Raw genomic sequence first — 27,119 nt, 5'->3', positions numbered from 1 at the left:
TTAGAGCAGAATGCAGTCTATCGTTCGACAAATATTTTTAAACGCACGCCTTGAAAAATGCTAACATTGATCTTTGAATGTTGTTGACACAATGACATTATAACGTGGAGGTTGGACATGGTAGGCATACCTAATTAAACACATGAACTGGCATAAACCGTACGAAATATTTTAATGTTAACCTCTCTCATTCATTTTGTGAAAAATACTCATTGAGTACTCCATAGGATACTTGCTATAGTGATGTCATTACGTCTTCCTATTTGGGGGGGGGGAAGAGGAGGGGGCAAAACGCCCTACATGCTCTACAAAAAAATCGTATAATGGCAATCCAACTACAGTAGTTTAAAATAATACATCAGTTAACATTTTTACTGTGAGTTATTCATATATAATGTATTCAAATGTAGATATATTCAGATTTATTCCATCCCCTTCTCTTCAATCAGATTCAACCCCCCAAACCAAGTCCTAGTTACGTCACTGGGCTGTTATCATACAGACGAAGCTTAGTAATCGTGTTAAACCACGTTACTGCTCAGGTCAAGACAAACATATTCCACCGTATGAACATGGGTCTCTGATGTTTAGTTTCCCACCTGTCTGGTTTTATGTATATACCAAATTTCGCTCAAATGTTTATGATAACAAGGCCAGTTACTTACAAAACACCATGAAATTATCTGTAGTATTTAAAAAATGGCGGGCATAAAAAACTCTTAAAACCTTAAAAACCAGCTGTTTTTCTCAAGAACTTACAAGAACATCAGTTTTTAGAGGATATTATCATAAATTTAATGGCACAAAAATAATTTAAATCGAATAATAAATAACTGATTTAGAGCAGATTTAACTGTGACAAGTCATGGCCCACATTGAGAGCTGCCGTTTATTTAGTTTTTGTGTGTGTTGGCTATTCGCTGAGAACCACAATGGGGATCTTCACGCCTATATACGCCCCTGCACTATTGTGATAACAAAACATAATGGAATTTAATGCTGGTTTATTTTTACTGACAGAGGAGAATCATGTAATACACAATCAAAATGAGACAACTCATGCAATGTATTTAGGGTAATCTTACCAGTGGCCAATTTTCTCCATTTCCCCAAGCGTGGGTGCACATGTGAATGACAATAACCTCAGCGGCACGCTGTGAAAGTGTTGGTAAATACACGCGAACAGTCACCAGTCACTTCACTCACTAAACCAACACACCAAACACACCAAGTCGCGAAGACAACTGAACTGCGCGCCGGCCTGGCTCTAATCTCGCGATATTAGGGTAGGACTGTGTAGGAGTGGCAGTGGTGGTGGGGGAGAGGAAGCAGGAGGAAGGAGAATGCACACTGCCAGACCGATGTGACGAGCGGCGCGGCGGGGCGCCTAGGTCTGGCCAAGCGCCTTACCAATTAACACCCCACCCTAGTCTAGGACAGTGTAGACAGTCTGAATTTTAAAACGCATCCATAAAACAGTATTGTATCCTGTATTTCGACTATCAAGGTGAATACAAAGGAAACATCTTCAAGTTCACTGTCTCGAGTGACCAGAGACTGTTTCGCTTCATTAGAGATTTTTGGGTTGTCAAAAACAATAAGTTTAGATAGATTGAACCTTTCGACTGATGGGAAAGGCCCGGATTCTCCCCCTTTTCGAACTGAAAACTACGGTTTTAGGAACGTAGCTATGCGTACTACTAAGAATCAAAAATATAAAAATGCAGATCAGTTTTAGTGTTAACATATTGTTAGCCCCCCCTCTCCTTTTTTGAATATTATGACTACACCACTGCCACTGTAAGCCCATTACGATTATATGTTGGGTTATAATGATAAACGAACTTATTCAACTTCTCTCTCTTCTCTTAATTTTGTTAGTTTATTAATGACACAAATTCAAGTTTGTTATATTTGCTGTAGCACAGAGCATGGACGCTGTGTTTTAAAAATGGGAAGTTAATGTAAACCACAGTGAAAAGTAGATACAATTTATACCAATACGGTTTTTAATTTGCAAGAAAGATATGGAACTATATAGTTATGGAAAGATATAGTTTGGCATAGAGAATAAATAATTAAAGAATCAATTAGTTTGACTACTAAAATAGAGGAAATGCAGAAAAGTTGATATTTTGAAATATAAAAAACCAAATAGTAAAACTTTTATTACGAAGGGATGTCAGAAACTACAGAAGCTATTATTTTAATTGAAATGTCTTCAAAGAGGTCTCAAGGCGTAAAATAGCTGATATTGCTTACTATTTATAGGTCCCGACGAGATGCCCGACGAAATTGTTAATACGACATTGCAATACCACCTCCGGCCACGCAAGTAAAAAGATGACGATGGAGATAACGGTTTTCCAAATTACTGTTATTGTATTAACCAAAGTGGAACTTTGAAATATTTCACAGCCTAGATGCTAGATGCAACCCAAAGAATAGCTTCTTGTAGGCCATGAGGACCTGATGTACGTATTGATTGGTACGAAGATGGAAATTTAACTTAGTGGGTACATCACTCCACATCTGGCTGAAGCTGGGAACGGGAAAGATATAGTCCTTGCAATGGTCAGAGCAGACTTAAGGACCATCTAAGGAATTTTAAAAATTGATCTCGCCAATATAGGTGTTAATGGTAGAATATAAATAGTACAAAGGTCCCAGCTGAGTCACATCTCTCGTGGGGGCTAAACATAGTGTTATCGGCTTTTTCAAAGGAAATGATCTCTGACCGTCTTTTAAGAATGGGGAGAGTGACATGTTTGGACGTGCCAACTGACGGCCGTGCCAATTGTTCGCCGTGCCCATCACTCTATTGATTTCTAGAACTGGAACAAGATTATGTTTCGCCTAAAAAATACGGCCATCTTCTACGTGACCCTACTCACGTACGTCCATTTTGCAAGTTGGAAGCAGTTCTGTCATCGGCTTGGCCAATTTTCATAGCAAGTACAGGTAAAGTTTATAGATACGTATTGTAAAATTTTATTGTTCCCGTGAATTACTTACAAGTGTATTGTACTTTACAACCAAATATAAGCAAACGTGGCTGTAGTGTAACTAGACCTACTGTGATTTTTGAGAGTACAATGTTCAACCTCATACACTTTTCACACTCATTTTTCGCATTATAATCGCGGAAGATTCCTCATTTTATATGTATAATTAGTTTGCATATAAGCTCTTGCGATTTCTTTTAAAATATATTCTTTTTGTATAATTAAACGAGGATTTAAAAACGAGTTTTTTTCTAACTTACAACAATATAAAAAAACTAAGTGACATTTAACGCGTATTAATTCAATTTTTGAAATGAGACATCCACCATACTTCTACTACCAAAAGTGAGTAATACTGTAAGGGCCTATCTATTTAAGTAGGAAAGATGGCCGTTGTGCCTGCAGTGAAACGACCTTAGGTTTTACTCCATAAGAATAAATGATTAAATGAATTAAAGGTTTATTCATACAAATTTAAAGTCACAGTTTTACAATTATTGTTGTTGAAGTTGAGTTAAAAAATGCATAATTTAATAAATAAGGACAATAAATGTATATTTTGTTAATATGTTTAACACTTGTTTACCCTTACAGTGCTATAGTCTCATAATAGACCGTGAGGAGCATCTAGATAGTGTCAGGTTGCGTGAGATGTTGGCTTTTACAAAGTTATCAATGTTAAATATAAAAAACACTTTTGAAGTCCTTATTTTTTATAATAGAATTATGATTGATATTTCTCGCCAAGAATATGGTTAATACGCATCTAAACACTGTTTCGTCTTTCTTGTCAAGTGCATACTTTTGAGTACGGTATATAAAGGATAAAGTACAACTATGAGATTTTTTTTCTGAAAGGCAATAAAATATAAAAATAAAGGCTTAGACGTATTAATCATACCTTTAAAATGAGATATCTTACATAATTCTACTGCCACAAATAAGGGCGTAAAGTTGTGTAAAGTTTAACTTTGTTCGTATGAGGCTAAAATCAAGATGGCCGCTAAGTTTAGTTGAGCTCCAAAAACCATTTATAGTCGTCGGGAGTATTAGGAACTTTTACGACCAATGTGAGGCGAATGTGACGAAAATCATAGTACGCTATTAAAGAAATAAATATGAATAGTTACAGTTATCGGACACAGTCACGGTTTTGTGTATAAGGCTGTGGCTTTGGTTGTGTACAGGTATACGGGGTCGAACCCAACGAATGTCATACAGTTGAGTGTTGTATAAAATAAATAAACACTAAGTTACGAATTCGGCATAAGGTCAGCCAATGTTTAACACTTGGCACCGAGCAGTGGTGTCTAAAGTTGTCTGCCTCGTCACACAACACTATATTGTACCCTTTCGTAGTAAACATGTTAAAAGAGACAAGGTTTGCAGGTTGTTCAATTCATTCAAACATTTTTTGTGTAATTTTTCAATGAAACTATTCGCTGCATAACATACCCTTACTGTTTACTTTCTTTAAAACGTATAAAACCCAGACATATATTTATTTAAACCTTTAGTTCTAAGAGATCCACCTGTCTTAGGGCTGCCAGTATTCTATACGGGCAACTGAGATAGTTGCGATTATTATTATAACAGAATAGAAGTATAGTTAGTTTTTACATTATGTCTAATTGCAGTAATTTGCTAGTAACAACTTAAATAAAAGTTGGCACTAGTAACGTTCTATTATATGTCGACGAAAAGAAATTATTATTTAAGGAAGAATGAATAATAACTTTTAAATACGCATCGGAGAGTTCTTTGACTCAAGTCCTATAGGGTCTTCGGGTGGCATATTTATTTAGGAATAAATGAAAATAGATTTTTAGCGTAATATTAAAATTGGACGTTAAAGAAACGTAAAGTTAAGATATCTTACTTTACAAGCCGAATTTACGGCTAAAAAGTCCTCTCTATCACTTAATCTGGGGACATATAACGGAATCTGACCCGGGTGGCATATTTATTTAGGAATAAATGAAAATTGATTTTTAGCGTAATATTCAAATTGGACGTTAAAGAAACGTAAAGTTAAGATATCTTACTTTACAAGCCGAAGTTAGGGCTAAAAAGTCCTCTCTATCACTTAACCTGGGGACCAACGGCTTAAAGGTGACTTCTGAACCACCACCATGGCCGGGCAGGCGGGCTGCTTGCAAGGACAGGATCGCTCAGCGGTCACCCATCCAAGTAGCTGCCACGCTCAACCTAACTTGATCTGCTTATCTTGCGATAACCGTTGTACCTGCTACACTGCGCCATTGGCAAACGTTACCAGACTACTTAAGGGTACTGAGCTATAATAAAACCTACTACGTCCTGGAGAGTTCTCTTAAATGCAAAGTACCATCTCGGTTACTGGGTCGCACAGTTAACAAAAGTAGTTTTTGTCTTATACTATATTGATGCGCTACATCAGTAGATAGGGGAGCTGGACTTTTCCAACCAACCTGACTTAACATGAGATTCCAAAGAAATTTCCAGGAATTTGTCTGTTTTGTGTTGTAAAAAAGTGGGTAAAATTCACATACCAAATGTATGTTGCTGCCCACGATATAGAATCTTTTACTACCGTATTCCTTGATGAGGTGGAGTACTCAACTAATATTTTAAATGGTTTTCTTTCGTATCAACTAAATAACATTGACTAACCATATTTTGACCATTTTCAGGGAACCCTCAATTTTTATTTCATAATCATCGGTCTTGTGGCTCTCTTACGCCATAGATAAAGAAAGATAATACTTCATTGATAAGGTCAGTGCCTAAAGTTCAGGTTATTTATACAAAAAGAGCCAAAAACCCGAATAATTACGAAATTAAAGTTATGATTTCCCTGAAACTGGCGTAAAATACGGGTGATCAATAATGTTACTTCGTTAATTTCTAGATGACATGAAAGCACACGACTTAAGTAAAGTATTCAAGTTCTTTAAGTAATTATATTATTACTTGAATCTATCAAAGCCTACTGTATTACGCAGAACATAAAGTTATTTTTCTAAATAATAGATTAGTAAAATAATATTAAAATGCTCTAGGCGCTCGAATATTAGATGTAAGTTGTGATGAATCATTTAGATTTTAAGCTCGCCGTCTTTATTTTCCTGTACTCACTAAGTTCAGATGTTCACATGGTTTGAAAATTCCTGCTGCTCCTTCATGGCCGCATTGGACCTAAAACAGTATCACTTAGTGAGTAAATTGGTGTAGAATGTCCATGGTGAAATAAAATAATTTTGGTTTCATCAGTTTGTTTGAATGACTATCCCAAACCTAAAAGGAGTTAGAACATTCAAAAATAAAAGGTTATTCAAAGTTTTGTTAATTTGGAAAATATTTGTAATACATAATTTATTTTGTATTATGTAAGTATCCATTTCACCTTCCTAAAAAAAATTTGGAAAAATTGTAAAATAAATACGTGTCCGAATTAAAATAAAAATAAAGTAAACAAATTCAGGGTGTTTATATTTAGCGTCTTAATCATTTTAAAATAAGGCACAGTCATGAAATAAAAGCTTCACGGTTAAGAAACTGAAAACCTTTATTTCATTTTTTACAACCTGTGACATAAGTTGATTGTAAATAATGTTGTTCTTAAATAGTGTTTATTTAATAAATCTACTAAAAAATAAACTTATACCCATATAACCTCCAACGATAATTTACTCAAACTCAAACAGTAAAAAACATCAGTAATAAACAATCTACAGTAATTAAAAGAAAATATATACAAAAGTGCATTATATCTATAATAAAACAACAAAGATAAAACTAGTAATCGGAAATACTCAATACATCAGTAATAACAGAACTTAAAATTAAGCGATAATTTAAAAATACCAATCCCAACACATACACAATAACTACAAACAGCAACACAAATTCAAAATGAATAACAAAATAAATAAAATAATCAGTTACTACTTCAAACGTTCCCTTACTAACCTTAACAGCTTGCCATTTCGCTGTAGTGTTAGACATTCAAGGATATCTGAAGGAAATGTCAAACTTCACAATTGTGTCCGTTACAATAGTTGAGAAAACGTAAACTTTGAAAATTCAGACTTTTTTAGTACCGGAATTAATTGAAACGGAAAAATAAAAATGATATATTGAATACTCTAATCTCGTGAGAGGAGACAAGTTTCGAATAGTTTCATTGTAAATCGTCTGGTTCACGAGAAAGACTAAATGAAGGTCCTTAGTTCCGAACATAAGAATTATTGACAGTGAGTAAGGGACTACGTCATAGTCCTGAGAAATTGTCCGAGGCCGAGGGAAGATTGCAGCTTACTCACTGAGTCAATAGTCAGTGGATCGCCCGGCTGTCCGATAAGGGTGCTTCCCTGAATTCCCGGAGTAGGCTACACACGGCCGTAACTAAAGATGGTGCAACCACTTCCACTCGGTGGGTATCCCGAAAACAACGACAATGACATTTTATTTTCTTCATGGACATCAAACATGACATATGATGAAACTCGATGGAACGATTGGTAAAATTCATATACAAATTTTTGATTGCTCATAAATATCAATAGCTTTATCATATATTTTTACAACACCATAATACACATATGAGAGAATTTATTCCTTATTTTTTAGTTATTGTTCTTAAAGAAACACAGTTTAAATATCCTAGGCCTTAAACTCTGGTCATTTTTTGTTAACTTGTTTTGTTCAGTTTAAAAACAACCAATAAAGTAAAGACTTTTCTAGGCAGAAAACAAATTTATAAGCCCAAACGTTTGGAAACAAGTAATTTATTAGAGAAACTGTCCAGCATTGCAAACTTCATGATTAAAATACCATCTAAACGCTTCGGCCCGTAAACAGCATTGATGCAAAGGGTAGCTTCGTAGTGATCCAGAGTGAGAGAGATTTGTGTTCTAGTTGAGTATAGGTTGTCCTGGGAAGGGTAATATTGCAGATTGTTCAGGGCAAACATGCACTCAGACTATTTGTTTAATGATAGTCGAGTCTACAGGTTTTCCGTAGAGACTTCACTTGAGAGATGACACGATTCGCTATGCATTACATGGAAAGCATGAAAGGAACGCTTCAATATTACACTCTCTTTAAAAAAATGTAATTATAACGACGTATAATTGGAAATAATAACAGAATTTCCGATACGTCCAGAATATTACAAAAATAAAACACTACGTCTCGTGAAATAATTGGTATGTTTTCTCTTTTTCAAGTGTGAAAACCCAAGATATAAGTAATATAGTATGGTCCTGAACCATCACCATCACACAAATAATGTCTTAGTCACACTTGTGATAGTAAGCATATAGTAAAGTATGAATTACCATTCGCTTTGAATTAAAATTTTGTTACTATGGTACTTTTGGCCTCAGATCCTGATCAAGAACAGTAGTAAGATAGCCTGGGGTTCATCTAAATCTCGTATGTATTATTTTAATAATAATAAAAAAAATCTATTAACAAACAAAAAACTATTACAGAGAAAATCCAGTGGGAGTATAATTATAGAGTTAAAACATGTGCTAGTAAGAATATCAAATGTATAAAGTGTAATCGTTGTTCCAATACTTAGATGAGTTATCACAGAACATTTTTTAAACAATAAAACAACGTTTTATATAATTGAAAAAGTTATAATTATTTAACAAAGCATTTTTTAAGCAATTTTAACATAGTCGGAACATTGACATAACTGAAATGATTGAAAATAAACTATGTTACATTTTACACAATTGTATCTATACTAGAACTTTTGATAAATCCATAGCAAATTAAGGAATTTTTGATAAATATAAATTGAAACACACACTCTCTCTATTTAAAGTTTGATAATTTCTTTGCAATTTTGTTGAAATAAAAGTATTTATTAATTATTTTACTGTGTACGTATTTGAGCAACAGTAGAATTATTCACATGAAAATGATTTATTTCGGTATTACCGGTTGAAATTCACTCGAATTGTGAGTTTGGAACTCTGAATTCGAATTCCAGCAAAGAATAAAGTGTGGTCATAAGTCTTTATTGTAAAACTTTAACAAGACAGAAAAAGAGTTTCGTGAAAAATTTCTATCGTTTAAACAGACCAAGCTTTAAACAGAGAAGTAAAGATTTTCGTTATAAATTGATGTTCATTAAATCTTTTAAGAACACTGATAATTAGAACACCTTTCAACATCCCAGAGTTTCGTGCAAAGTCTTATTCTAAGACAAACAAGCTTTAAGCAGAGGAGTAAAGATTGTAATTATAAATTGATGACGGATTGAAGAGGCCTAGTCAATGGTGGGCGAGTCCACGAGAATTGTTGGGCATTTAATCTAAAGCAGAGCAGTAAAAGCTGAAGAATATTTTGTTAAATAATTAATTTTATCTACTAGTGTTACTGAATGGATGGTAACATCGCTCGATTACAAGCAAGCTAGAGTTCTGCTATGCTAGAATTGTCAGCGAGAGGCTTGAAGAGAATTAAACTGGGAGTGGTTCAAAAACGTGAGGCGTACAATAAATTGACCGTCCCTCAGCCCAAATTTCTCTTCCGTTTCTTTCTGTACGGCAAAAAAGACCTTCACAAAATGAAATTCCAAAACAATGACGCATTTGAACAAAAAGTTTCAGAAGTTTTTTTGCAACGTAACAGCTTTTATGTAACAGGCTGCAATAATTGAACCACTCAAACTTTCAGATAAAGTGTGTAAAATGATGCTGTTTGAATGTTTAAATTTTTACATTAAAATATAATTAGAAACATTGTATAAACATTGAAAGTAGGTAGTTGCTATAATAACCCACATTCTTTAACGTCTTTATTTTGCGTGTGCTGGATTTTGATATAATTCACAAATATATACTATATAATAGATTTAACTCTGCCTGAATAACGGACCTTACAGATATATGGTAATACTCTTTGTCTTTTCACAGTTGTGATTTTATTGCATTAGCTGACAAGTGTAGGTGGAGTTGCCATGAAGAATTATCAGTACGCATGGGCTTGCAAAGTTAGGCCGATTTCCCCAAAAGATTAATTAAGCTGCCGATTCAGATTACTTGATGGCCCCGGCGATATAGAACATCGTCTGCAATATGTTTTGAATTTCTAAAATAAAATAGAGCAAATTTATGTTTTTAGAAAACAAGGGCGTTCTTAGATGAGGCGGCGTTGAGATATAATGATTCTAAAACGGTTAGTTGACGTTTATTTGAACTCTAAGTGATTGTTTCGAAGTTTTTAAATGCAGCGTTATACAAAAAGGTAAGGTAAGAGCTATGGACACCACCTTGAGTAATTACAAATCAAACTCTTTTTTTGATGTGGCAAGGGTTTTTGTGATCGTAATTTTTAGTACATTTTGTACGAGTAGAAATATTAATAATTTTCAGAATATAGTCTTAGAAGTATAATTGACACCCAAAGATGGTTTCCATTTGATTTTCATTATGAAATAAATTGAGAAATGGTGTGTTATTTTTCAACCCTGAAGGTACTCCTTCTCTGTATCAAATGGATATGGACTATAGATACATGGATTGTTATAGTAACATATAGGTCGAGAACCACGTTGGAACGTCCAAATACACTATAAATGTTGTGCAAAAAAGTTATTCTCCTCTGGAAAGTAAGTTAAAAAGTACTGGTGGCCAGAACTGGATACATCTCCCTACCTTAAGAACTTTCCTAGTACGCACTTTTATCCTCTAACCAACGTAACTATGTTTAGTACAACGTTACGTAAATATTGCAGATCTCAAGATAAATATTTTGCAAACAAAACCCCAAGGAGGGACATTTGCATATTGAATTGCGGATGTGTCAAAGAGAATGTCTTGGTTGTTGTGATAAAGGAAACTATAAAACGAGACGCTCCGCAATGAATCATTCGCGTGAGAGCACCCTTGTCGCTTAGTACAATCTCTACAGCAGCGTTTTAACACTTCTGTTGTCTCATCAGCATCCATGGAATATGTGGCTGCTTTGGAATATTATTAAAACACATTTTCTAGAGAAATCAGCTTCTGTTTGATCTCAGGGATTGACGATAGTAAAATGTAATTCTTCCAAATTATATAAAGTTTTACTAAACTAACAAAGTGCCCTCTACATTGGTTTATCAAAGAAGAGGTCTTAAGTGTGCTCGTACGTTTAGTCTTAAAAATAAAATAAAGAAGTCAATTTTTAACCTTATCAATAATCAAATTGTACTTGTCTTATAATTGACTCGAGGGGTTTACTAATTTCCTTTCGAGAAGGAAACTGCTTGCAACTTCAGAGGGAAGCCTTTTACGGACTTGTGGTCTCGCACCTTGTCAGGTTCTAAGAGTTACAATAGAACGAATTTAAAGTATTTAAAATGTTTTAAACATTTCCAACCTAATAGAGTACTTGTTAATTTTGAAATAATTTTAATGTAAACGACTCAAAAGTTAGTGTTGAATGTACTTTTACTAGCGACCTTCATTTGACATAGAACGAGTATATATATATATACATTTGCACAATAGTTTTTATCATGATAAAAAGTGTAAAATGTAGCGTATTAATTTGTTAATCCAATGTTAGTCCATCTCTCGTGTCCGCAGTAACATGAGAGAAGGACTACGATAATTCTAATAGGTTAAAAATTTATATTTACTAACATTTGTGTCAATATTTAGTATAAAACTTTGAGTTTGAGGACATATTCTGAGTTTGCTCTTCAATACATGGGGTTATGACCGATTATAACAAATCCACACGTAAAAGGTAAAGTTACATGTGTCTGCAAATAGCATGTGGGTGGGTGACCCTCGTTACATGGTGTTCCTCATACGTTGTGTAGTTGTGGAACAATCCGCATGAGCGCGTCTTTGTGGCTTTTCCCAGCATAGCTTAAGCCGCGGTCAGACTAGGCTGTTTAGCAGCCGCTACTAACCAGTCGCTGGTAATATTACCAGCAAGCAGCCTAGTCTGACCCAGGACCAGCGGCTGGTGAATGCCAGCGGGCTAGTGTTTACTAGCCACAATCGGAAGTTGAACATGTTTAACTTTTTAGCGCTGCCTACCCTCCGCTGGCAGCCACGTGATCTCCTCGCTGGCGCCAGCCAGCCAATGTGAACCCCTAGTAGCTTACAAGCGGCTGGTGAATTAACACGTGTCTAGTTTGCAAGCAGTGTTGGTTTCGTTAACTGTATTTTCTATTCATTTTTTCTGTTAACAGTGAATATGGTCGAGAGTAGCGAGTGGTCGGGTAAAGACATAATTACTTTCCTAGATATATTCCGAAATTATCCTTGTCTGTGGGACGCTTCGTGTGCAGACTATATCACACTCGCTTCTTCATAATATCCAGGATCTAACCCACCATCGCCTTTTCTTCTGTTTCAACATCTGTTCACACAACTCTTTACTCTAATATTTAATACGCGTCTCAGAACTTCACGACTCACACCAATAGATGACATGGTGCACACAACACACTATACACAATGTTTTCAAGTCATCAACAGCAACTGTACTAGCGGCTAGTCCTTATTAATGTGAACCCTTCAGATCCGCTGGCTGATGGCGATATTTACCAGCGGCTGGTTAGTAGCGGCTGCTAAACAGCCTAGTCTGACTGCGGCTTAATAGCACCACTTTGATTCTATTACTAGAGCCACAACTGGGGCGTCATGTGTGTTAAGTGGAGCGTTGTTTTATTGTTATAGTGTTGTATACAATAGTTACTGTGTTGTGAAGGTGGAGGAGTATGTGATTAAATTATGGAAAATACAAATATCTGAAAAATGTCCAATACCAAACCCAAGCACTGATACGGAAAAGTAGCCTACCCTAGTCGCTATTCATGGAACCTGATAGGTTTATCTTGTGTTTGTCAACACCTTCCGCACGTTAATCAAACAATAATATTGTTGGTGAGATTTCAAAGTATGATAGTAGTATAGTAAAATAGAAACTGCATCATAGTAATAAAAAAAAGAAAAACAGATCAGAGAATAATAAGAGTTAAAAAATATTTTGAAAATGAAATGCATTATATAACAAAACATATGCTATATTGAATGTATGCACATCTTCAAAAACAACCAGTTGGTTGTAAAATAATTAACACATTCACTTTCTAAATTTTAGTTAAACTTATTTGTGAATGTTGAGTTTAGCTACAGTTCACATCCCTCTTGGTGCAGCGTCTGAAATCTGACGCTGTCACAGATTTGACTCCTGGAATCTGCAGTCATGTTCGTCTGAAGGGATAAAAAAAGTAGGCGGCGAAGAAGCTCAAAACGAAATCTTTGCATCGTTTCGACATCAGAGACACCCGGATTGCAAAATAAAGTAGAGAAAATTTATCCCCCTACACTAAGAGGGAGGTAAACTGGAGCTAAACTCAACATTCACATTGAATCAACCCTTTCCACCATAGCTACGTTAGCTTATTAGTTTTTACTCTATGAATCAAAGCTTTTTTATAAATTTGTATGCAACTTTTACTTTAAATAGAAAACAATGTTAATGGAGGTTTAAACTTTGCAACTTGGACGAAATTTACACTATACAGACAGTAAAAGAAATGAAATATTTAAATTATTTTTTTATTCAAGATAAAACTGATTCATTACATATAAAAATGATCTAAATATAGTTTTGTTATTTCTTTTTATTGAAGTCTTTTTTGTTTATTAGATTCATGTTTGAGAGACGAAGGTGACACACGGTCGTTGTAATTCCTGTCTCATGTTTGCCAAAACGCTTCAGTATGTTTGGTTTATTTTAACCTATATTGTAATTATATGATATAGGTTCCTCAGTTGTTTACCTGAGCAAGGCATCAGATTGTAGGTTTTGAAACTTAGTTACTGATTTTGTGTATCAGTAACAATGGTAAATGTTAAAAAAGTACAGTCACTTTTAGTTTTGTATTATGTGTCTTGAAATATTTTACAAGTTTTGAAATCGTTACCATTTTGTTATAATGTACATATGTACATGTGAATTATTTTTAGTTATTGATTATAAAATTTAAGGACGGTATTAAGTATAACAGAAATACATAAATCCTTCTTTGGATTATGTTTTACCTTCTTTTTAACTTACAATGGCTATTGCTAATAATCTTTAACACTTGTAATAGACACGTTATGTCTTAATTTGTTCTAATTGTTTTACTGTTTTGGTAATTGACGGGGCGATCACCAATACTGTATTAAATACTGCCAAAAGCGACATCAAAAATGCACTCCTGATATATTTAGGGTTGTTAGACATATGGTGTGTCATTATTTACAAACTCCAGGACTTTAAGAGCTAGCCCTCTCAAGTACTAAGCACGTTAAGAAGAAAAGATGAGGATGTACACTGTACAGTAATCGCAAAAAGACCGAGGTTAGATGCACTGATCATAAATTTTTCAGTAATTGCATGCTAAATTTTGAAACATAGTTTGGATTGAAAATAAAAATTCACGTTAAACATTTATTCTTTTCAAAAGTGAACTTAACCACACCCCCTTCCAATTCAGTTATTTGTAATCAAAGAGATGCCTTATCCACATAAGAAAATTTTTAACAAAAAGAACGTATTTTTTTAAACAATTGTACGCGGTTTGATAACAAAATCTTTCTAGAATCTGTAGTGTGTGCTCTATCCAAACTAGCAGCAAGCAGTTCGGCGCATCGCGACGCCCTATACCCTACACAAAGAAGTATTCCTGGCCCAGCGTCTGTGGCGTCACGCGGTTGAAATAAAATTGGTCAGAGCGCTGCACCTTGCGATAGTCCTCACTGGTCGCTAACCTCCCAGACGGATTTACTCAACTGTTTTGGCACAACGCCCCCCTCCATTACTTCCCCATTATCCGGCTAGTCATCATTCTGTACTTTTCCCCAACGAAGTGTTTTCAAAGTTTGTTATTTCAACCACAGGTAGACAGCTTACTTTCGGAATTTAAAGGTTCCATTGAAAACTAGTTCCATTTGGCTAGCATTCAAAACTAATCGGAACACCTCAATCAATATAATTTATACTATATCTCGAAACATGGATCAAACTGATATTCACTGGCGAACATATTCTTTCTTTACAATATCTATGAAATGAATAGGCACATGTCATTAAATTTTCCTACATTTACTAGTAAATGTCCCTTGCAGCACAGTTATATCAGTGAAAGATACCCAAGTGCAGTTATCAACTTTAAATCCCGTATTAACCCTGATTTTTGTTTATAAAGATTGATGCAAAGAATATTATTATTATATTTCGATTTTGTAATGCCTGGCCAAGTGCAGTTATCAACTTGAAATCCCGTATTACCCTGATTTTGGATTTTAAAGATTAAAGCAAAGAAAATTATTATATTTCGATTTCGTAATGCTTGGCTTTGTTTAAATGTTGGGATCACAGGAAACCTTACATCTGGGATCGTTGTAAGATAATTAAATAAAATTGTAAAACATAATTATGGCTTCCCAGCAAAATAGCTGTTTTAACTTTTGGTTGTGTATGGGGGGGGGGGGGTTTAATCTAGATAAAAATGGTGTATAAATGCAAAAGTTCACCATTTGAAATAATTACATGAGCATTGTATATCGTGGAATAATCTGAGGAGTTGATTTAAACAATTATTAGAATACAACAGTGAATGGTTTGGGGTTGAAATCAATAACGATATAAGGTGATTAATGCTCTCACTGTTATGCACACTTCTTAAATAGTTGTCAAATAAAAACAAACGCAATTGTAAATGACTATAATACCCGAAATGTATGAGCTGGCTATACACTGAAAAAACTATAAATGTCCGCATTGAACATTAAAACAATAAAGTTACTAGAATTTAGTTATTAGAATACTTTTTTAAATTGGTAATATAAAAAAAAATCTCTTAGGTTTGTCCTGTATTCTATTTTAGTGGAGACAGCACAAGTGGAAAAGTCACGTAATCCATATAAAGTAGTTTGGCTCATTCTACATCTCGGTCAAGAGAGATCTAATCCACTTTATTATATGAAAAGAAAAACTGTTGGATAGTATTCAAAATCCAAATAATTCCAGATGCTAGTTCTAAATATTTAATCAACAGTTGCTAAATCTGACACTATTATTAGAAATGTTTGCTGAGAATCATAACCTGAACTGATGTTGGCCAACATTTTTTTAACACAGAAATAGTGCGTATTTCTGTAGATCTAATGTATAAGTTTCTAGTCACATGTTGCTAAATATGACAGATCTCCATATCCAAGGAAAACCAAAGTGAATGAAACAATAATACAGAATAACTTACTTAATACATACTATGTTGTAGAAATAATAGTTTCCAATTAAACTAGTAGGCTTTTGAAGAGCAACTTGGAAATTAAAATTAAAATGTTACATGAATGAATGTAGGCTAGCTTAAGATAATATACTGATATTTTGGAGATATTACACCGGTGTCGACAACACAGACGTATTAGCGACATTGTCACTGGCTGTATTGACAGTCCTCACTAAATACCACAGAGATACTGTAACTGTGACATCAAATGGTTTGTCGGTCTTTAATATCTCCCTCCCTACCCTCCCCACCCTCTCCCCCCAGCTGGGTGATGAGTGTTTCATCAGTTACGGATTCATTAGAGGCTCTCAAGGGCTCCGTCTATACGTCATACGCTTTATTGCAATTGTTGGAACACTTCTGCATTGTGTACAAGTTTCCTTTGCAATAGCAACTGCAGACAGCTCCAGGCGTATCAGCTGGGTAAACTGTTTGGGCAGAATATAGAAACAGACATCAGTCGGAGTGCGGTGAATGTTTCCTGCCGTTTCAGTCCCACTTTATCGTAAAAAGAAAATGGAAAACAGTTGAGTGACGTGAATGTGGTGTTTTGTCCAAAACTGAAACCGCCTGTTCCTGAAATCGTTTGAACCGTTTTATGTGTAAAAATATATATATGCTTCAAAATTTTACAATTTGAATAACACAGATTTTATGTTTGACAAAATTTATTTCTATTTCAGACCAAACGCGGAATCGTGATCGCAAATCATCTTATCAATGCAATCGCGTTATTCTACGTTTTTGGTTGGCAGGCTTGCCAACATTGAAAAACATTTGGAGGAAAGGGCATAGAAAATTAACTAATTTAATAAACGGGGCAGGTTAAAAAATGTGTTCAACATCTGGGCAACGTTTGGAGACGTCTGTGTAATAAGACAGTTGAAATCAATAAAACCTTGTCTAATAAATCTCCACTGCCCGTAGATATCGAAAGGTATCCACTATAAGCAATATACAGTATCCGAGACACTCCGATGAAGTCTCATTAAATCTCTAGATAAATATATATGTTACAGCCAGAATAATCAATCCAGCTATTGTATATAATATCCAGTCATCATGTATAATAGCCAGTGATTTGGTCACAGTGATCATCACTTTATCCAATCATTATCCATGTTATTTGAATAGCGTTGGCCAAAGTGATTAATAATGATTTGTTTATCGCTTTACAAAGCCATTATGCATATTATCAGACTCAAGTGGGCCAAAGTGATTAGTCATGCTTTATGTATTACTTTATAGCTTAAGATTTGGTTACGTTCGATTAGGTTAGATTATATCAGGTCACTTCACAATGCTGTTTGTCAAGTGATTTCCCCTAAAATTATTAATTTAACTAACTTGAGTTAGCTATTCTTCATAATATACGGGAAAAGTGATTACTTTACAAGGATTGTTATTACTTTAGCTAAATCTTGTTAGGTATTTGGATAATGACTGATTAATTTATTACTCTGACTAGTGAATTTGACCAATTTGCGTAGTAACCAGACATTATAAATAACAGGAGATAAATGAAAATGACTGTAACGTATACAGTAACAAATTCTTTTGCTAATTGTAACAGAAAGCCCGCATTACTGCAATATTGTTCGTAAAATACTCACATAAAAGAAGAAAAACCGTTCAAAAATATGTATGGATTAATCCACCTAGGATTAATTTGTGGTTTCGTATTTTAATATATTGTAACCATTTTAGAAAAATAAAGGCAGCACTGCAATATTCTTTAAATAGTTGCAATCTGTACCAATATTTTATATATCCATAATGATTCTATCTGAATATGGATTTAATAATTCCAATACAAAACGATTATCAGCGTTCCTTAAGAAATTCTCATGCGCTGTGACCGGAATATAAATGTGATTACAGCAGTAGAATTTGCAAACGTTCGCAGTCGTTGCAAAGACGAACGGAGCAAAGTGAATCCATAACTAATGACGTCATTTAACAATCTCGTAGAGCTGTGGGAGGGTATACTGATATATACGCGTATTACCTGGCCTTGCAAATCTTCTAACGAAGTGATACTTTAGTGGCATTAAGTACTATTAATATTACGATTTCACAATATAACTGGTGATATATAGTTCGAGTTAATAGTTCCCACGCTGTCTGCAACAATGTTCGTAGGGATGTATGGTTTAGTAGGTCCAATTAGTTTAAATTAAGAGGGAATTAATTACTAGGAACATAGTTGTTGCTTCATTGCCGGCCAAAAACAGCTGTTTCCCTTAGGAATCCAAGGTTTCAGAGAACATTTACACATTTCATAAGTATTCAACCTGGTGTATATTGAAAAATTGAGGAATATCCTCTAAGAAAAAAATCGTCCATCAGCGGGACATGATTTGTTGGGATAAATGTGACGTTACCAAAAGGGTTTAAATTCAAAAAATATGTTTTTTCACATTTTTCTTAGTTTATCAAATTAAAGTCCAACTGTCCGACACGTAAGTAAATATACAAATTAACCACATACAAAGCGACTATTTGCTTGAAAGTGACTCTTTATATGACGGTGATATAATTATTATTTAAGCGTTTGAAGCAAAACGACGGTCGGTTTTAAGTGTCTAAAAGCTAAGAAACATAATATCTGCAGGAAATATTATCGTTTTAAATTGCTAACCCTTTTGGTACTCTCTCATTGTGACCTCTACAATAGTCAATAGTTTCTATTACAATTACTTTGAGAAACGTACATGGATGAAAGTCTAGATACAAATTCAAGTTTTTTGGTTTCTCTTCTGCAGTTCAAAAATTCCTCTAGGGAATAGAATGGTCTGCTATCAACCATATCATCAGGGCCGTCTTAAGTCTTTTTTTCCTCGTAGAGTATTCATGAATTCTGGTAGATACACAAAAACTAGCGCGGCTGGCAATATAATTGTATTTATGGATAAATTCCTCTATACATTTCAAGGAAATTCAGTTATACTCGTACAACTGAAATTGGCTCTCCATTCCTAGGTTTGAATGTGCCGACAATATTTTGGCTCGTTTAAGGTTCCTCGAGTCGTTTTAGCTAGATAAAACCTGTTGTCGATTTAAATAGCAACGGAAGAAGAATTGCTTGAGAAGCATTTTGAAAGTTTGAAAGGATTATAATGAGACCTTGACGAAATCCAAACACAAAGCATAATCTTAAATGTGTCTGTCAGTTGCATGTGTGTGGCCTATGGCGTTACTGGTACAACGTCAGAATGTTCTGTAGTTGTGTAACTATCCGCATGAGCGCGTCTCTGTGGCTTACCCCAGCCCAGCATAGAGTCACGCTGACTCCATTACTGATGCCACAACTGGGTTGTCCTTGTCTGCCACGTGTGGTTCGTTTACTGATACACATCAACCCCAACTTCGTATTAGTGTAGGTTCGTATTAGTGATCAACCACACCAATACTTATAGGTGGGGATAAAATGCGAATATGGAATCGAAAAATAAGGTCAAGTTCCTAAAATTACCAAACCTTAAAAGATCAATTACTTTTAAACTCAACAAGGCGCGATTCCACATTAAGTACATTACTACATTAAACAATGTTTTAATAGAACTACTTGTTTTGAAATTTAATGACTTAAGTTTTGAAACCAATACAACTATGTTTAGTGTTTAGTCTATTGATTGCAACTAAGGCAGGTAGTTTGTACAATTTTAGTGGTTTAACCTAATTTACTTGATTTGTGTCTAACTTTAAGATAGTGAACTTCAATTCATAGGTAAATACTTCATTGACCACATACACTACTATGGGGCTTACAGTTCAATGAGTGTTCTGAACCATGTAGCTATTGGTCTGATTCTATGGGGTGATGGACGAAGTCATCTCAACTCTCGCATTGGCCTGATTTTCGGATGACATACGAGTACTAGATCCCGAACAGAGTCCATATTGACGAAGAAACGGCACGAGAACGCATTGAAATCGAGAGAAAGCAGTAATAAAACCACATCACATCTCATTTTCCAAACATACGGGCTTCGTAGCTATAAATCCCGGGTCTGAAACGGGATTGGAATCCGGATCCCTGGGGTGATGAGGTAAGACACTGACAACACAGCTATCAGTAGCGGTTAGTTAAATGGTATAAACTAATATTAAATCCATGTTTCCGACTGTAAAGAATGTCTGTCTTGACCCAAGAAACATATGTAAAATATACCAAAAACACACTGTAAAAAATACTCTGACATACAGTCGCCGCCGCGCCGTCCATATGAAGGTCGAACTAAAAACATAAACACTACAAGCAGTTAGTGCCTCAGAAACACACGAGAGATAATTTAATTGTGTTAAACATGTTTTTGAATCATGATTAAAATACTTTTGCTACAATGAAGTTCTCGTCGAAAATTTGCACAGGACTGTAAAGTGTTATGAATGATAACTCTAGAATATAACTGTCTTATCTATAACCGTATCAGTGGTTATCGGTGACAGGCGTGAAAGAAAATCTGTTCACGAACCTGCCATTTTTTAAATTTATGAACACTGCAGCGTCGACTCTAATTTACGACTGTATTCGTAGAAAGCGGATCGAGACTAAATTTAGAGGCGATAGTCGCGATGTCGGAACCGAACTGTCGACCAGGCGGGAGTACCACAAGTGCAACTCTTGGAGCTCTTCCAGTTTAGATGATGTCATAGGAGAGACGATGCCAGATTATTTTTTCTCATTTTGTGCTTCAAGCTTAATCTGATTTACAGACTAATGGACACAGGTTAATAATGTTTGGTATGACATATTTTGCAATAAATGGGCAATTTATTGTCGTTCTGCATATAAAACTAAAGACACTATTCCTACTCTTGTGTGAACACGGTCTTAGTAAAATGTTTATTGGTGGTAATTAAAATATTTTTGTAACAGTCAACTTACTAATATTTCTTTGGCAACAGTGTTTTTTATAGCTCGGGCACGATTAAATGCATTTTATGTAACAATATTTTCTGTACGTGATGTTTTTTAAAATAAAAGCATTCTTAGTCAGTGAATTATTGTGAGATTAACGTGTGATTATTGTTTCTTAGATATACTTACATAGATTTGATTCATAAACAGACAAAAAATTGCTCATTGGGTATAGATTGTTTCGACAAAAATTTTAAACGAATAAACAAACCACTGGTAGGAAATAAACCACGTTAAAATATGTTTGAAGCTACACAATCTCTTGGTGAGGAAATGTTCTTTTTGAACTCCACTAATGCTTGATACCCACACATTACAAACGAACTTGACTAAAACGTCTTGGCAGTGGTAAAGACTGAGAATCACTGCGTTAGTGATTAAATTTTCTGTCTTTCAAATAAATAAACAGATGCAAAGGAGTATCCAAGGACCGGACAGAACGTAACGAAAGACTCACTACAGAATTACTTACGGAAATACTCTCAACTTTGATAACATTAGTTTGAACCTTTCGAGAGGAATATATTATGTACCAAGTCTCTAGGGCCATCGTATCAAAAATTTTCGCACAGATGGACGGACAAACAACGTCACGATTTAAGAGGGGCCTAATATTTTCCTTAAAAATGATCATAACTTTTTTACCAACCAAATCAATACATCCACCCACTAAAGAGGATAAGTTAACGGGTCTTTAATGAGTAAGGATTTGCTGAGGGCAATGGAAAAAGCTGAATAAGTTAAGAGGATAAGCCGGAGCACGGGCGGCCACAGAAGGGCATCTAATTTAATCTTACCCCTTCCCCACCCCACAACGTACGGACATGACATGAATGTTAAATATACCCTCTACATAGCAACTCAGCTACGTGCGGCGTTGTGCCGCCAACAAGGTGTTAAATTGGCATGTTCTTGTGCTTACTGCATTTTAATTTGACCATATTTTCCCTCCTTGTTCAAACCTATTGATCAGATTTAATTACCTCCACCACTAAGTATACAGTTTAACGTATGTAAGATGTAATCTCATAGCTTTTGCAGCGTAAAATGAATTGTACTTATTAGCTTTTATGAAATTATTGTGCCGAAAGACGAGATGCCGTTGTTAATGGACTAAAACAGAAATATTGATTGACTGAGAAGGATTCACATCTAAAACCATGTTCGACAGGACCGAAGTTTCCATTCAGTTTGAATATGCAATATGTCGTCCTTCCAAAAGGGTTTTATTTAGTGTTTACCTGTATATAGTTATATAGTGTCAAGTAGCTTCAGATCTTAGCATTCAAAGTGTTGCATAATAAATGGTCTTTCATTTAGATGATGCTTACAAATTTGTAACTACCAATATTACTGTGTTCTAACCTAACGAATGTTGCACGTGTTGATTAAACAAAAATTCATTCATAAAAACTCTGTCACTTTTGATGGATAATGAGAGATAGTTTGTATTGATTAATTAGCCCTACCAAGGAATTTGTCGTTTAGTTGCCATCAGAAAGTATCTTGTGCTGGTGCATTAATAAATAAATAAGAAAGATAATTTTTGAATGATTATAAATTATTCTGTATAAAGAGAATTAATTTGTTTCATTAAAAATGAATTGTATTTATTCACCATATAATGCTTCTTGTGCATTTATATCCGTGAAAAAAAAACCGACATTAATATTATTATTGTACTTTGTGTGCATTTAATCTTTCGGAATGAAATTTCTCTCAATAAATTACCACAAATGGTACTAATCCTCCTAGATGTCCAATAGAACTAAATGAATAAATATATCATTTGTTTGGTTAATTCATAAAAGCAGTAGGAAATAAATACTTTTGTTTCCACCTGTCCCAACGAAGATACAAGACGTCTTTTACCAAAATAATAGTAATAAACCACTGATTTATTAAATAGCCCCAGCACCCACTTTGTACAAGCACAAATTATGAAACATTGTAGGTATAATGTAATCTTAATTCGGGGCAGATAAAAAAATGACATTTTGAATGGTCAGACAAGAGATTGTAATTAATTGTGTCTGAATAATGCATGACTTTAGCTGTAGTCAGATTGCGGATCTCGTTCTTTGAAGGCGCAGCCATCACTTGGCACTCAGTAGAAACACTTCGGTTGTAATAAATTTCGTGCCCACTTGACAATTTTAAAAGGTCTGACAGTCCTTATCTATAAATATTTACGATTATTGAGAACGACTTTGACTTTTATATAGTCGACATGCCCTAATTCCGCATAATACGAATGTTAAGATTTACGAAAGATTAAATAACGTTATATTCGTTATTGAATGATTTATAAAAATATAATATCACAAGAGTAAGGTGTAGTGAATTGAACTTGAGTTTTTTCCCATAAGAAAATTTCACGCCTCATGCACTATTACGCTATTAATTTTTTCGTAACGTTACGCGAGGTGTATAATTTTAAAGATATAACTAATACTCACTTCTGTCTGTCCGTCCACACGATATCTCGAAAACGAACTGGCCCATAGACTTAAAATTGTGCATGACGTTGTTTTACTATGTGGGAAACATGGTGGTGAGTTCGATGATGGTGCATGTCACTAAAATGGGTTTTGGCTGAACAGTAGCGAATATTTTTACATTGGACTTATGGGCAACCATGATGGCAACAGAAAAACTAGTAGAATAAAATTTATAACAAAATGAGTGGCTCAATATGAGTTTTAAAAATGTGACACTTTTTTCATAGAGTAAAAATTAAAAAAATAATTGAGTGAAATATATATGTCAGCGGAAATATCTGATTTTAGTTCACACTTACGTTGTATTACCCACCCTAGCTTACCGGAACTGTTATTACTTACTGCATGAGGTCCTGTTATGAAATTTAACGGCCAATATGTGAATGTATAATGTAGTAAGACATTTCGAGAACGATTTCCTTTTAGACTTCAAATTTTGAATTGTAACTTCATTTCTACATAGGCAACAATAAGTTCTATGATGGTGAATGTCCAACCAAGAAATTTGGCTGAGCGTCATTGAAGGCTATCACTCAGGGTGCTGACAAAAATTATATTTTATGTACCGGGGTGGAAGTAAAAATTTCTTTTCTGTGTGATAGTCTATCTATCTATTTGTTTGCAGGACATCTCGAAGATAAAATGATCTATACTTACGCTATCTCAGCGAAGTGTGTACGCGACACGCGGTGTAGCATATTCCTAACATGTATTCTTAAAATAAGACATTCCAATAATTTTACGATTAAATAAGGTCGTAAAAGTTCTCAAGGTTTAACATCGTTGAGGCTACAAACAAGAGGGCCGCCAGGGTAGCAGGTTCTTAAGAGAAATAATAGTACAGTTGCCTTTATTTAGAATATTATAACTGAATTATATTTGTAACTGTAGAATATTTTGGGGTTAATAATTTATTCTATAGGGACTATAAACGAAAAAGGTAACTAATATTACAACATTCGAATTTGAGTTATTACAATAACCTTTGGCACATACTGTTAAATAACTAACTATTAAATATGTATACATACAGGTACACAGTACTTATATAATTCAGGATTAGTACATTAAACCTTAAAACGCATCTTCCAGGACTATGAGTGTCTATAGACTATTAAAACAATCTTTTGGTACTTAACTTGGCACTGAAAGGGTTAACTATATAAAAACTATGTCATCAAATGATTCTACCATGCATCATTGCTCATAGTCAGGCGTAGAAAAAAAAATAACTTGTAAAAAATCAAATAAAAAATTGTTAAGATGTGGGCTACCTTGTTATTTATTAAAGGAACATTACGTGAAACAATCAAAGATTGATTTTATAAAATTGCTTACGAATACAAACAATACATATTATTATAAGTTCCATTTTAAAGTTTAGTTTTTCGGAGTGGGGGGGAGGAGTTGGGGTAGGTTATGTACCCTCCTCCTGATCATCGTAGCTATTGTCTAGGACAAAAACTTAGAAGACCGTCGTTTTAACATGATTATTTGGCACATTGAAAACAATTGTAGAACGCTTAAAAGTAAGTATAAGGCTAGAGACATTGACTATCACATACACAAAATGAGTCAGTGGCGTACCTGCGAGAAGTAGTGTGGGGGGGCAGGCGGGGGCGCTGGCACCCTGGTCAGAGGGCTGAGTGCGGCGTGGGCTCCGACCTAAACAGACCAGGACATCAGTTCCCTATAATTACCATGGTTTATAGCCGCAGCCGCTAGCCGCCACTGCGTCGTGTTGTGTAATCACAGAGCTGGCCCGTCTAATTAACCCAACTAACGGGCCCATTACATGTAGATCGGGTTACCACCCCCCCTCCCGCAACTAGTTGGTACAACATTACGTCCTGCCAAACAAGCCATTAATCACGTGTCAAGTGAGTACTGGGATCCGGGAATTACCTCATTAAAAACCCTTATTAGTTAAAAAAAATAATAACATAATTAAGTTTGGAATTTGTTTAAATAGATTAGTGAGACCTGAGGAATAGTAAATAGCTTACGTAAGAAATTGAATGATACTGAATGAAGTGCAGTTGATCGATTGTTGGCTTTGTAGCAACGGAGGGTAGGGAATGAGAGAACATTCAAGATTACCGAAATGTTCCCTTATTGCCTGTCTACGGGCAATCTTCGTATTTTGCCCGAAAATATTAACATTGCTCAAATTTGGTAACTAAAGATCACCGCAAAGTCATACTTGTTGATACTTTCAGCACAAGGGATTATTGTGGAAGTACTCAGGTCCACGCATGCGCATAGCATCAATAAAATGTTTTTCTTTACCTACTCTATTCTTCCTGTGAGATTTTATCATGTAGATCAAACCACCTATGCCTGTAGAAATTTTATATGGTGTGCGGAAAGGTAGACAGATAGACAGACAGGCAGAGATAGAATGTTTCCAACTCCTCGAGAGATAGGCTTTGCTAATACTCAGTTAATAAAAGATAGGGTTTCGAATACTTAACAAAGTTATGCCCATAAAATCCAATCCAAAATCAATTCTCGAGTTTATTATGGGATGTAGAAATCTCGAAACGGAGAGGAAAAAGAAAATTTAAAACTTCAAAATATGTTCCGACGAATATTGCGGGACAACTTTGGCTGAATTTAGTTTAACGAGAAATTTGTTTTAGTAAAGAACACAGGCAGTAAATATGCTGAGCGGAAAATATAACCAGTACAGTAATTGTATCATACATAAAAATTTAATAAACGCGAAATTAATACAATGTAGGAGTACGCCACATCATGTGTCGCGTAACCTTTTCGCGTAGGTTGCGTACATGATATGATATGACAAACTCACAACTTATATTTCATGGCAGTTATGGCAAGTAATAAAAGTTCCTTTGAGCTAAAATGGGTGTTGCAATGCAAGAGTGCGCAAAAATTAAATCTTGTAACCGATTTGATTTTCTACTCTATTATTTTTCTTTTTACTATATTAATTAAAGTCTACATTAAGAGTCACTAAAAGTCAATGTATGTGTTGGGATAATTAGGCTACAAGTGTCAAGCTGCCACATGTTAAAACCTCATGTTTACACTCATCACTCAGTTCATTAACAAATTTATTTATTCTGCCATTTTCTCGTTGACATCATGGTTACTTGTATGTCCAATGTAAAGCTATTAGGTAACACTCAGCCAAATCTATGTTGATATGCACTATCATCGAACTAAGTGTTTTCTATGAAGAAAGGAAGCTTCATGAAAAATTTCGAGTCTGAAGGTAAGTTCGTGCACTGATATGGAGTACGACCGTAGAATACAGTAAAGCCGAGGAAACCTTTTGCGGGTGCAGATACAGGCAGTCTTGAGGATCTGTAGTGTCTTAAAACAGTGTCTTTGGAGGCAACACTGGTACTGGAAAATAGTCCACCCATTTA

General features: G+C 34.9%; 1 protein-coding gene across 3 annotated transcripts in view; it reads right to left on the bottom strand.

Annotated features, from left to right (window-relative positions):
* LOC124355101 (facilitated trehalose transporter Tret1-like) overlaps positions 1–27,119 on the bottom strand; it is a 301,606-nt gene that overhangs the window by 12,998 nt on the left and 261,489 nt on the right. Inside the window, exons 2-3 of one of the 3 annotated variants that reach the window (XM_046806051.1) lie at positions 25,309–25,386; positions 6,123–6,182 (exon numbers count right to left, since the gene is read on the bottom strand). In XM_046806051.1, coding sequence (XP_046662007.1) covers positions 6,123–6,182; positions 25,309–25,386 — 138 coding nt within the window. Of the gene's footprint in view, positions 1–1,085; positions 1,253–6,122; positions 6,183–25,308; positions 25,387–27,119 lie in introns of those variants that run through there. The other 2 variants (XM_046806052.1, XM_046806053.1) reach the window with 2 other exon arrangements.

The sequence above is a fragment of the Homalodisca vitripennis genome, chromosome 2, assembly GCF_021130785.1.
Source record: "Homalodisca vitripennis isolate AUS2020 chromosome 2, UT_GWSS_2.1, whole genome shotgun sequence".
Lineage (NCBI taxonomy): Eukaryota > Metazoa > Arthropoda > Insecta > Hemiptera > Cicadellidae > Homalodisca > Homalodisca vitripennis.
The sequence above is the reverse complement of the archived record's forward strand: the minus strand, read 5'-3'. Positions and strand labels throughout refer to the sequence as shown.